This window comes from Balaenoptera borealis (assembly GCF_965194805.1).
Source record: "Balaenoptera borealis genome assembly, chromosome: 1".
In the NCBI taxonomy this organism is placed as follows: domain Eukaryota; kingdom Metazoa; phylum Chordata; class Mammalia; order Artiodactyla; family Balaenopteridae; genus Balaenoptera; species Balaenoptera borealis.
The window spans coordinates 138,567,845-138,580,129 of record NC_138860.1 but is presented as its reverse complement, the minus strand read 5'-3'; the positions used below and the strand labels follow the sequence as shown (position 1 = coordinate 138,580,129).

Sequence of the window (12,285 nt, the reverse complement as noted above, 5' to 3'; positions counted from 1 at the left end):
AAACCCAGACACCTATGGACAATTAATCTCTGACAAAGGAGGCAAGAATATACAATGGGGAAAAGACAGTCTCTTCAGCAAAGTGGTGTTGGGAAAGCTGGACAGCCACATATAAATCAATGAAGTTAAAACACTCCCTCACACCATACATAAAAATAAACTCAAAATGGTTAAAGACTTAAATATAAGACACGACACCATAAAACTCCTAGAAGAGAACACAGGCAAAACATTCTCTGACATAAATCATACCAATGTTTTCTTAGGTCAGTCAACCAAGGCAATAGAAATAAAAACGAAAATAAACAAATAGGACCTAATCAAACCTGTAAGCTTTTGTACAGCAAAGGAAACCATAAACAAAACGAAAAGACAACCTACAGACTGGGAGAAAATATTTGCAAATGATGCAACCAACAAGGGCTTAATTTCCAAAATATATATAAACAGCTCTTACCACTCAGTAACAACAACAAAAAACCCAATCAAAAAATAGGCAGAAGACCGAAATAGACATTTCTCCAAAGAAGACACACAGGTGGCCAATAGGCACATTAAGAGATGCTCAACATCGTTAATTATTAGAGAAATGCAAATCAAACTACAACGAGGTATCACCTCACACCAGTCAGAATGGCTATCATCAAAAAGTAATAATACAAATAATAAATGCTGGAGAAAGTGTGAAAAAAAGGGAACCCTCTTACACTGTTGGTGGGAATGTAAATGTTGCAGCCACTATGGAAAACAGTATGAAGATTCCTTAAAAATCTAAAAACAAGAGTTATCATATGATCCAGTAATCCCACTCCTGGCACATATCCGGAGAGAACTCTAATTTGAAAAGATACATGCACCCCCAATGTTCCTAGCAGCACTATTTACAGTAGCCAAGACATGGAAGCAACCTAAATGTCCATTGACAGGGGAATAGATAAAGAAGATGTGATATATACACACACACAATACATACACACACATACACAATGGAATATTACTCAGCCATAAACAAAGAAAGAAATAATGCCATTTGCAGCAATGTGGATGAACTTAGAGATTATCATACTAAGTGAAGTCAGACAGAGAAAGAGAAAAATCATATGATACCACTTATATACGGAATCTAAAAAAATGATACAAATGAACTTATTTACAAAACAGAAACAGACTCATAGACGTAGAAAACAAACTTATGGTTACCAAAAAGGAAAGGGAGTGCAGGGAGGGATAAATTAAAAGTTTGGGATTAGCAAATACAAACTACTACATACAAAATAGATAAACAACAAGGTCCTACTGTATATCACAGGGAACTATACTCAATATCTTGTAATAAACTATAATGGAAAAGAATCTGAAAATATATATATGTATGTGTGTGTATATGTATATATATGAGAATAACTTTGCTGTACACCAGAAGCTAACACAACACCGTAAATCAACTATACTTCAATTTAAAAAAAAAAAAAAAAAAAAGAGCAGCCAAGTTCCTCACCTCTCCTATCCAATTTACTCTGTGATCCACCCATGGCTCCCCACTGCCTGCACAATAAAGTCCCAGCTCCTTGGCATGGCATCCAAGGCCTCCCATGATCCCAAATCTCTGCCCTCTCAGTCTCCCCTCTCCCTTCTTTCTGACTTCACTGAACACATTAGTCCTCTAGAACCTTTCTGCAGCCCCTGCTTTGGCCTGCTGCTTTGCCCTGCACATGCGTGCTGGGAATGCCCTTATCTAACTGGCAACTGCCTGTTCACTGTCCAACACTTGGCTCAAGATCCACCTCCTCTGTGTAGCCTTCCATGCTATGTGACTCAGGGATCTTGACCATCTCCTTCTCTGCAACCCCAGGGTCTAATACGTGTGTGTGTGTGTATGTTGATTTAAACACCCATCACACGCTACAGTGGCCTCATTTACCTGTAACATTTTCTGTATTAGGCTGGAAACCCTTGGGGCGCAGGGACTGAGTCTCATGCATTTCTGACTCTATGCATCTACCATAGTTCTTGGCCCACAGAAGATGTGCCAGGATCATCTCTCAGACAGATAAACCACTGACAGGGGAACTTAAGACATTTTATCAAAAGGAAGAAAGAAGTAAATGTCTGCTTACTAATCCTAAACATGCCTCTTTCGGCAGCTTAATTGAGATACTGAGAAAAGGTGTATGTCTTTTCTATAGAAAATGCTGACACCTGAGGAGTGGGATGTGAGTCAGAGACAGACTTGTAACAAAACTTAATGAAAAACACCTAGAAACTATGCGGGAAAGACCACTTTCTTCAAAGCACCCAGCATCTTCTGTTTGATCTGGGTCTCAGAGCATCACGAGGGGATGCAGCCTGGCTCTGGCTTGAAGAGACTTACCTCGGGGCTTGGGCTGGCAGCAGCGCTTCAGCACAAAGCTGATGTTGTCCGTGCGCAGGATCTGCTTCTTCAGGTGGCTCATGAGGTCTCCAAGGCTGGGGAAGCTGCGGTCCGAGCCATGCAGGCTGTAGCGGCCCTTCTGCACCTCAATTTGAAAGTTCTTGAACTGCTTCTGGACACCCAGCAACTGCCATTCAAGAAAATAATCAGAAAGGATTTGTTTTAAAAAGGGCTCAAGCAAATCTCTCATGGGTATGTATGATGTTAACAACAGGAGAAGCTGGGTAGAGGGCATACAGAAACTCTGTACTATCTCTGTAATGTTTCTGTAAAACTAAAATTATTCACTAATAAAAAAGCTTATTATAAGTAAATGAAATAATAACTAACAAAGGAGATCCAGGAGAAGGCACTGATAAAAGGGAGTTAACACCAAGGAGACAACCTAACAGCAGTGATTTCTACAAGAGAATCACTTCATTTTGGCACTTAAGATGAACTTCATGAAAACACCAACCTCATAGAACTGTTGCTAAGATTATATGGCAGGGCGCGTATAAAAAAGTTAGTAAGCACTTTTATAAAGGTTAGCACATATTATGCATGAAATAATAAGTACTATAGCAAAATTTATCCAGGAACTCCCTCAAACTGAGCTCTTCCAAGAACCTCCTGGGAGGTGGCAGACAGCTGTCTAGTCTGGCTTCCGAGTTGTATGGTGCCCCATAGAGGAAGTATAAGCAGAAGTTTTCCTTCATGACAACTTCTGTACAAAGGGAACTATTTTAGTGGTTAAGAATGAGGTCCAGAAAGATCTACTTATGCTGTAAACTAAGACAAGATATTTAAAATCTTAATGCCTCAGTTTCTTCATCTGTTCAATGGGGATAATAGAACCTCATCTCATGGGGCTAGTGTAAGGCTTAAATGAGAATATACAGGAGAAGAGCTTAGCACAGTGTCTGGTGAGCTAAAATAAATAGTAGGAGTAATCCTATCTATGGTTCCTGTTTTCCCCAGGTAATCTGACACCAGGTAGACTACGTTACTGAATCACTGACATTCTCGGTACAGCACAGGTCAATTCCACCTCAAAAGGTGGCTGGGCCGTCTCATGCTCACATCTGTGATAAAAATATTAAATTTCCTCCAAAGACTGATGGAATGCAGAAGAAAGGGATCCTGTCAAGGCAACAGGCCTGCCAAGTGCTGAACCACTGCACCCGTATCAGCCACGAGGCTGAGCTGTACAGGAGCACCCCAGGCGAGCAGTGGCCCCTACAGACTTCACCCATGACTCTTGGCAGCACTGGGCTCCTTCTGCCATTTCCTCTTCCACTCTTGACTGAGTCCAGCCCCAGGGATTCTCTAGTACTCTTCCTTCCGGTATCTGAGGTCTGCAATATGCTAACGTGCTGACTCTCATCTTGCAGCCCCTCCCCTGCCCCAATTCTCCCAGTTCATGGTGAACCCACGCAACACTACTGTATTTATTTGGACTAATTCTGTAAAACTCTGTCTTTTAAAATAGTCCAGGACTTCCCTGGTGGCCCAGTGGTTAGGAACCCACCTGCCAATGCAGGTGACACAGGTTCGATCCCTGGTCTGGGAGGATCCCACATGCCGCAGAGCAACTAGGCCCGTGTGCCACAACTACTGAGCCTGCGCTCTAGAGCCCGTGAGCCACAACTACTGAGTCCGCGTGCCACAACTACTGAAGCCCACACGCCTAGAGCCCGTGCTCCACAACAAGAGAAGCCACCGCAATGAGAAGCCCGTGCACCACAGCGAAGAGCAGCCCCCGCTCACCACAACTGGAGAGGGTCCGCAAGCAGCAGCGAAGACCCAATGCAGCCAAAATAAATAAATAAATAAATAGATTAATTTAAAAAAACAGCCCATTTCTTGTGTTTTAAAAAATTACATGAATAACAAAGCACTGTGGTCTAGTGAGGCCAAGTTAGCAATTTGGCTTCAGGATTTCTCTCACATCATTCCCAGCTTCCAACCACACCTGAGTCACTAACAGACATCCTGTCAAAACACATGTCAGTAATTTGTCTGTTAAAAGGTCCGCAGCTACCATCGGGGGACAACTGTATTAGGCCAGGTTGCCAACAGGCCTCATTGGTGCTAGTTTGTACCAGTGAATGCCCAGACACAGCTCTGGGTCTGGGATGGTCTTGGCACCGAGTGTAAAAATAAACCACCCTAAACCACCGAGTGTTTTGTGTGAGCTGGTTTTCTGGTCACGTTCCACCTTCCAGAGCACAGGGACCCCTGCCATGGGTCCCTTGCAGGAAGGAAGAAAGGGCCATAAGGACGAAAGGGTAGGGGGTCTGGCTGCCTGGGAAGGGGCTCCTTTGAGGCGCAGGCTGTCCCTGTCAGAACTGCTGGGGATTTTCTCAGAGCCCCAGGCTTTTCTACCCCCATCCCCCAAGGGTGGTCCTCCTGGATGAGAGGCTGCACTGACACCCTCTGGCCACATGGGCTGGCCCCAGCCAGCGGTCTTGACTGACCTCAGACTTTTCAAAGCAAGTGACGGTCATGAGGATGTTGTCGAAGTCGGTGCAGCTCCACCGCAGCACGTACATTCCCTCCTCGCTTCCTTCTTGCCGCAACTTATTGATGGCATATTCTGTGCTACAGGGAGAGAGGCAAAGAGAGAAAGCTCACCCCAAACAGAAGCACTCTAAACCCCATGGGATGTCCACTTCCTTGAGCTGCCTCAAGTCTGACGGCCGCTCACAGTACCTGTCCTGGGTCCTAGCGTCCTCTCCGATATGAGACATGAGGCAGGCGGAGATGCTGAGGAGCCTCAAAACAGATCAGGTCTCCAAAGTCGAGAAGGGGGCTCAGCCTGCTATCCCGGGCACTGAGCCAGCTTGTCCCCGACTTCCCCACACACGCCGCTTCCACTCTAGCCAGAAGAGCCCCCCCAAGGCTGAGGAGGCAGAGCTGCCCGTGATGCAGCGCTAGGGGTCTCTCCCCACGACCCCAAGCAGCACAGCTAGAACAGGAGCCTCAGGACAGCGGGGACTTGGAGCTGTTCTGTCTATTGCTGCATCCCCAATAAGCAGAGCACGCCTGGCTCACAGTTCTCAATAAAGAAGTGAATAACTGAGTAATCAACACTGAATAAAGAAATCAAGGAGGCTCAGAAAGCTGTGAGGAGAGCGCATGCCTGTCCTACACTCCCGTGTCCCCAGGACTAACAAGTCCAGCACACAGAGGGCAATGAGCAAACAGCTGCTAAATAAACCCACATATGACGTTACTACACCCAGTGAGTTCTGCTCACTGAGTGTTGGTAAAAGAGGGCTGTGTGGTCAGCATGTGTTAGAGAAAGGCGGAGACCAATGGCTCCCTGGTCGCTGGGCGGTGAGGGTAGGCAGACAAGAAACAAAGGGACATGTACATAAACTTAATATGTGAGGAGGTAATCAACGCCGCTGAAGACAAACAGAGCAGAGTGAAGGGGTCAGGGAGTGTGGGGAGCAGAGGGGAAGAGGTGTCATTGTTTTACATAAGGTGCTCGGGGAGGACTTCACCAATTAGGTGATACCTGAGTGACACCTGAAGGAAGCGGTGACTGCTGAGATTCTGGAGGGAGGGTTTTCCAGACCAAGGGGAAAAGCAAGTGCCAAGGCCCTGAAGCCTACCTACAGTTGGCATATTTGAGGGACAGGCTTTATTATAAAGCTCAACCCTTGCTCTGCAGTCTTGGTGTGTCTGTCTCCCCGTGAGTCTGTGAGCCTCTTCAGGCCAGGGACCACACCACTGACAAACTGCCTGTCCACAAGGCAACTGGGATCGGGAAGAAGGTGGGAACCGCTTCATGTGAAAGGTGGCTGATGAGATGCTTCCACAGATATATTTCGGTCTGGAAGAGAGACTCAGAAGAAACACAGCAGCTGTTTTCCTTTGCCTGAAGGATGGTCACACGCAAGAGGAAGCAAACTGAATCCCTGTTGCTTCAAAAGGCGGAACTCAGATGAGCAGACAGAGTTACAGGGAGGCAGACTTCAACTCCCTATGAGGAAGGTACACATGTCTGTAACTGTCAGAGCTATAAGCTACTCGCTGCCAAGTGAAGCACTAAGTACCCCATCACCGGAGGTGTCTGAGATGCAGGTGGGACGAGGTACCCAGCAAAGCCCCTCCCGGCTCTAAGGCTTGGTCACCTTCACTGGGCCTTCTGGCACTGGAGGACACTCTGACTCGGGATTCTGTTACTTCCTACACCGTCTGCTGTTGAGACCTGTGCCCTGTCTTTCTTGAATCGCCCAGAGCGTTTGGCACAGTAAGGGGCTAGGAAGTGTAGCACTTCTTGGTCAGCTGTGGAGAGGTGAGGGGTTCAACTATGAGGACACCCAAGGAAGGGAGAAGAGGTGAGGGGCTGCTGCAAGGACCAAGGTAAGAAATGACAGGAAGGCCTGACCAGGACAGCAGGGATGGAAAAGGGCACCAAGTAAGTATTAAGCATCAACACCTGATGACGCCCATGCCTGAGAAGGACACGCTCCCCATCACTAACACGTGGGTTCTTTTCACACCAAAGGCAACTGAAAATGTTTTCGAACCAACCAGATTGGACCGTGACAGCCATTCTGTATGTTGTGGACGATCAACGGGGGAGCCACGTCGGTGCAGAGGTAATGATGGGCATCTGCTGTGAGCCGGAAGTAGCCGTCCACGAGGGACACAAAGGACAAGGCCTCCTCATGGGAAGAGAGCTTCAGTTCCTGGCGAGAGAGTAGAAATGCCCATGGTTACAACACGTGCCTACCATCTTAAGCAGCTGACTCTCTGGGGAGGTACACAGTGAGAAGATATTTAACACAATGAAGAATGCACGACCCCAAAGGGAAGCTCTTTTTGTCGATAGTAACTGCACCCCTTGCAGTTACATATAACTCTGTTCACCACACTCTTTCATCTCTTTCCTCAAAACTTTTATCAGATTGAGGAACAGTGGGGGTGGGGGGGGGGGCACGCAGGCAACTGTGGCAGGCAGGAGACTGAGGAGAAGCTGCCACCCGGTCCAGATGGAAGAGGAAGCCTGAATCAAGGTGGCAGAGGTATAAAAGTAGAGGTGGGGGGAGCATAGTGTACAGATGGCACCCTGGTCCTGGCACTACACATTATTCCTAGTTATAGAAAAAGAAACAGAGGCACAGGTGTTGCATCTCATCCAGAGTTGGTCTAGAAGGTGAAACTCCTGGATTTTAGTTCAGGAATGGTCCCAGACACAGTGATGAGGTTTCTAGATTAAATCCAGGAACCTCTGAGGGTCTGGAGGAGGCAGAGAGTCTTACTCAAAGTGGGAGAGGCAAAGGCAAAAGAGAAGAGGAGGAGGGAGGGAGTTTCCACAAAAGGAAGAAAAACGTTTGGAGGTGAAGACAGGTGGGGTTTTGTCTTGATCTTATAACCCTGAGCAGAGATGACCATGTGAGAGGAGCTGCGGGGTCAACCAGGAACATCTGATGAAGGAAGGTTTGTAAAGCCATGACTGAGAGCTTTGTCTCACAAAAATATTAACAAACACCTGAGCCTTCAGAGAAGGGTAAAATGACACTTGAGTATACGACTCTTTCCTTAGCACTGGAGAAAGAAGAGGCTGGTGGCAGAGAAAAGCAGACAGAGGCAAGAAGACCAGTGAAGGGGGGAGGGGTGTATATATGCAACCAGACAGAATGGAGGTAAGGGGCTTATAATGAGAGTTAGCTATGATGCCAAAGGAAGGGTGCTTTGGGGTTGTGAGCCAAGGAGGCCAAGAGAGGGCAGGGAGGGCTACCATAGGGATGGCGATTCAGGAAGGAGGCTCTGTGCTAAGTGTGCTTCCTTTCGGGTGTGACCTGGCATCTCCCTGCAGAGCCCCAAAGAGCAAATTCAAGATGGTATGTCTTGGGCAGCCCTTCACCCAGTCACATACAAACGGAAGTACGTAAGCACTTAAGTTCTCTGAAAGCGGAAGTCTGAATAGAAAGGGGAGATGTCAAGAAGATGCAGAGAGAAGAGATAAATCAAGATATGATCTGATAACATGGCAGCATCATGCCCTCCTGAAAGACCAGCAACCAAAGTACTGCTTGGAAATGCCATGGCTGGGAAGGGATGGAGGAGTGAGATAAATAAGAAAAAGCATCGCATAGTGTTAACCCACAGGTTCAGGAGCCAGCTTATCTGGGTTCAAACCTCCGTATCTCTACTTGCTATTACATTTAAGCATATATAATCATCATTTTTATTCATCAAAAATTGTCAAATATTGGCAATTTCAAATAACTTAATGTAATAGCTGTATGACCTTGGACAAGTTACTTAACTTCTTTGTGCCTCAGTTTCCTCCTCTGTAAAATGGGGATAACAATATACCCACCTCATAGGGTCGATATGAAAATGAAAAGAGTTGGTATTCATAAAGCCTTTACGATAGGAAATACCTGGCACACAGCAGGGCTAGTATTTGTAAAGGAAAACAAGGTAATGAGGAGATCAGGTATCGATTTCTTCTTGCCTTCCCCCTGCTCTCTGCACAGCACTGTAGTTGGGCACAGAGCTGCCAGCCCCTGTGGCCAGGGTGAGCCCTGACTTAGACGACAGGTGCACCATCTGGGTGCCAGACTTGACTCTGTCAGCCAGGACAGATGGAGCAGGCTCAACAAAGCTTGCATCAGCTGGCTGCAGTTCCTCCTCCTCTGCCACGCGTCTCCAGGGTTTGGCCATGTTGGACAGCCAGAACACAAATGGGTCAACCTCTCCCTCACTACAGAGTCCCTGGGGAAGAGAACATCGTGGAAACCAAAGCAGTACAGGCTGGAGCTGCCCCTGTGCAAGCTTCTACACCTCTCCCTAAGTCTCAGATTCCCCCCTGGAAGTGGAGCCAAAATCCTGATAATCTTAAGGTCTTTGTAAGGACTAAATAAGATACTGCAGACACATCATATAACATGACTTAAGATCTATAATATGCTGAATAAATAGCATTTATTTTTATTTTCTCCCTCCCACCATTTCCCATCTCTCCACTAACGTCTATCTGGGCTCTTCTTCTACTTCCTTCACATTTTTACTACAGTTTTCTAACGAAATCAATGTATCTTTATTGTTTAAAAAAATGGGGAGGATGGGGAGAATTAAAAATTAAAATCATTCATAATCCCATCATAAACAAACAGTTGTTAATATTTGATTATTTTTCTAAGAGCATGTGTATGTATGTGCATAATTTTTTTTAACAAAATTGGTTCCATTCTACCAATAGTTTTATATTCTGCTTTCTTCCATTTATGAAGCATTTTTCCGGATATTTTTTTAATTCGGCAATTTGTTTACATAATATTCTACTACTCAGATGAGTTGTGTTTTATTCTCTCGTTTTCCTATTATCATATATGCAGGTTAGTTTCAGTATTTTGACACTGTAAATACTGCTGGGATAAACATTCTCATTCATAGACCACTGCCTGCATCTCTCATTGTTTCTAGAAGACAGGTCCTCATTTCCTGTATGGAGGGATATATAGATACTTTCAAGGTTTTTAACACATGTTTACCAAATTGCTTTCCCAAACGGTATATCAAAAAGACTAGTTACTCTAGATGTAAAAGAATGACCATCTGTCCTAAACCATATCACCAGATTCCTTCCCAGTACTGAGTGTTATGATTTTAACAAGGTATTTGAAATTTTTAGGCAAAACTTGGTATTTCCCTAGATGACTACCTTCATTGCATGCAGCACCGTGACTCACCCACCTGTCCTCCCCATGTGCGGTCAGCCGTGACTTCCCCAACACAAACATGTTTATTCTGGCAGGACTCCCACTTCCCCTGCCAAACTGGCCTGCCTGTCTAGATCACGTCCTCAAGTGATACCAAAAAAAGAGGAAGAGAGGTTGAACACCCCCTTCCTCTGTCCAAGAGTCACTTGGGTGTGCTTGACACCATGATGAGGACTGTCACTGTGGCAAGAGCCACCGGCTAGACAGTCTGCTCGAGTGCAAAGTGGGGCTTCCCACCGACCTCATTCCAGATGACCCACCCAACTCAGCAGAGAGGCTGTGCAGGAGCCCTTGGGAGAAAATGCTGACACTCACTCAGTGATGTTTATCTTCAAATCCACTAACTTTTGTGAACTAAATATTGATGCTGAAATATCTTTGGGAAGACAGCAAATCCTGAAGCAGATACACATTTGAAGACCAAAGAAAGGCACTAGAATGTACCCGTGTAACTTAAAAACAGACATTGATAATGTCAATGTCAGCAATAGGGACCTTTTGGCTTAAATAAGACGATCATAAGATTTTCTCTTTGGGACAGGAACCCTGAAGAGCACATGCTGCGTAACTGTCCTCAGCAAAGTCTCCCCCCCAACACCAGACCCAGGCTGAATCACTTCTGAAGCAAACTTACCATTTTTTTGTTGTCCTGCTTATTAATGCTGACCGCAGACTCCTTGATTACAATGTGAGTGATCTCAGGGAAGTAAGAAAAATTGTTCCACTCTTCCCGGATTTTGTTTTTCTCCTCATCCTTCTTGTGTTTATTTTCCAGTTTTTTCCGTTTCAGTTTATTTTTTTCCTTTTCAACAGGAACAACCTGATAAGATACATAAAAGTGACAGAGTGAAGTCAGCTTTCTCATTTTCTATTGGTATTTCTCATTTTCTCCTGGCAAACCAACAGAAGGCCTGCAGCCGAGGAGGAGAAAGCCAGCGTGCCTGGATTGACAGAGAACTGGGAGAGTTAGCACCCATGAGCCTATTTGGGTCCCCATGGGCCTGTTTGGTCCCATCAGGGATGCCTGGGATCCTACACCTGGAACAGATCTTAATGAACACACTGACTAAACTCTTTACATAATCTATAGTGTGCAAGCAAACTCAGGAACGGAAATAACTGCTCACTAGACACGCATCTACAATCAGGTCCCCCCATTTGAACACAGGCTTTCTCCTTTTAGAATCTATCACTGATTGTCTTGACTTTACAGCCATATTCAAGTTGGAATTTTCAAGAGAAGGTATGAATCCCATGCTTGGATAACCTAGGGAGTCATACATGTCTGCACAAGCGTACGTATTTTGTGTAGCAGAAGTCTTGGAGACTAGAGATCTGGGATAAGATCCTGCCTCTGCCAGTTACTTTGTTAGGTCATCTCTTTGTGCCTCCATTTCCTCATCCATAATCAGAGATCTTACATCTTCACAAGGTTCTTTGAGCAGTAGGTAAGTTCTTATTAACACAGTACCCACACTACACAGAAAACACTTGATAAGTGTTTGGCATTGTTATTTTAGCATGAGAATAAAATAGGAGTAGAAAGTAAATCTCACCTTTACTTCAACATTATTATTATTTACAATAATAATGATGATGATGACAATAGCAGCTATAATAATTTATTGAACATTTATCATATGCCAAGCTCTGTGCTAAACGACATTCAGTTCTCTCAACACTATGAGGTAATACATTAAGTATCACCATTTTATAGATGAATGATATGTGGCTGATATATGTGAAGTAACCCTCCCAAGGCCATGTGAGTATAAACAGTGGAGCTAGGATTTGAACCACGTCTATTTAGATTTAAAACCCATGCTTTTAAACCACTCTGCTCTATTGCCTCATCCAACAAACACTTCAAAAAGAAGCTCCAAATTGCAAGAAAAATTACTCTATTTCACGGAACCAGAGGGCTAAATTCAATTCTTGGCATAATCACTATTAGTTAGTTATGACCTTGGGCAAGCTTCTTAACTTGTCTGTGCCTCTGTGTTCATCTACAAAATAGGGAAAATGGTACTATCTCTCACAGATTTGTTTTAAGGAATAAATGAGTTAATACATGTAAAATGCTTAGAGAAGGACTTGGTACATGGTGAGCACTTGGTACATGTCTGC

General features: G+C 44.9%; 1 protein-coding gene across 3 annotated transcripts in view; it reads right to left on the bottom strand.

Annotated features, from left to right (window-relative positions):
- JAK1 (Janus kinase 1) overlaps nt 1–12,285 on the bottom strand; it is a 143,723-nt gene that overhangs the window by 21,823 nt on the left and 109,615 nt on the right. For all 3 annotated transcript variants that reach the window (XM_082356600.1, XM_082356602.1, XM_082356601.1), the window contains 4 exons: nt 10,793–10,978; nt 6,959–7,116; nt 4,891–5,014; nt 2,372–2,558 (listed from right to left, as the gene is read on the bottom strand). In XM_082356600.1, the coding sequence (XP_082212726.1) occupies nt 2,372–2,558; nt 4,891–5,014; nt 6,959–7,116; nt 10,793–10,978 (655 nt within the window). The remainder of the gene's footprint in view (nt 1–2,371; nt 2,559–4,890; nt 5,015–6,958; nt 7,117–10,792; nt 10,979–12,285) is intronic.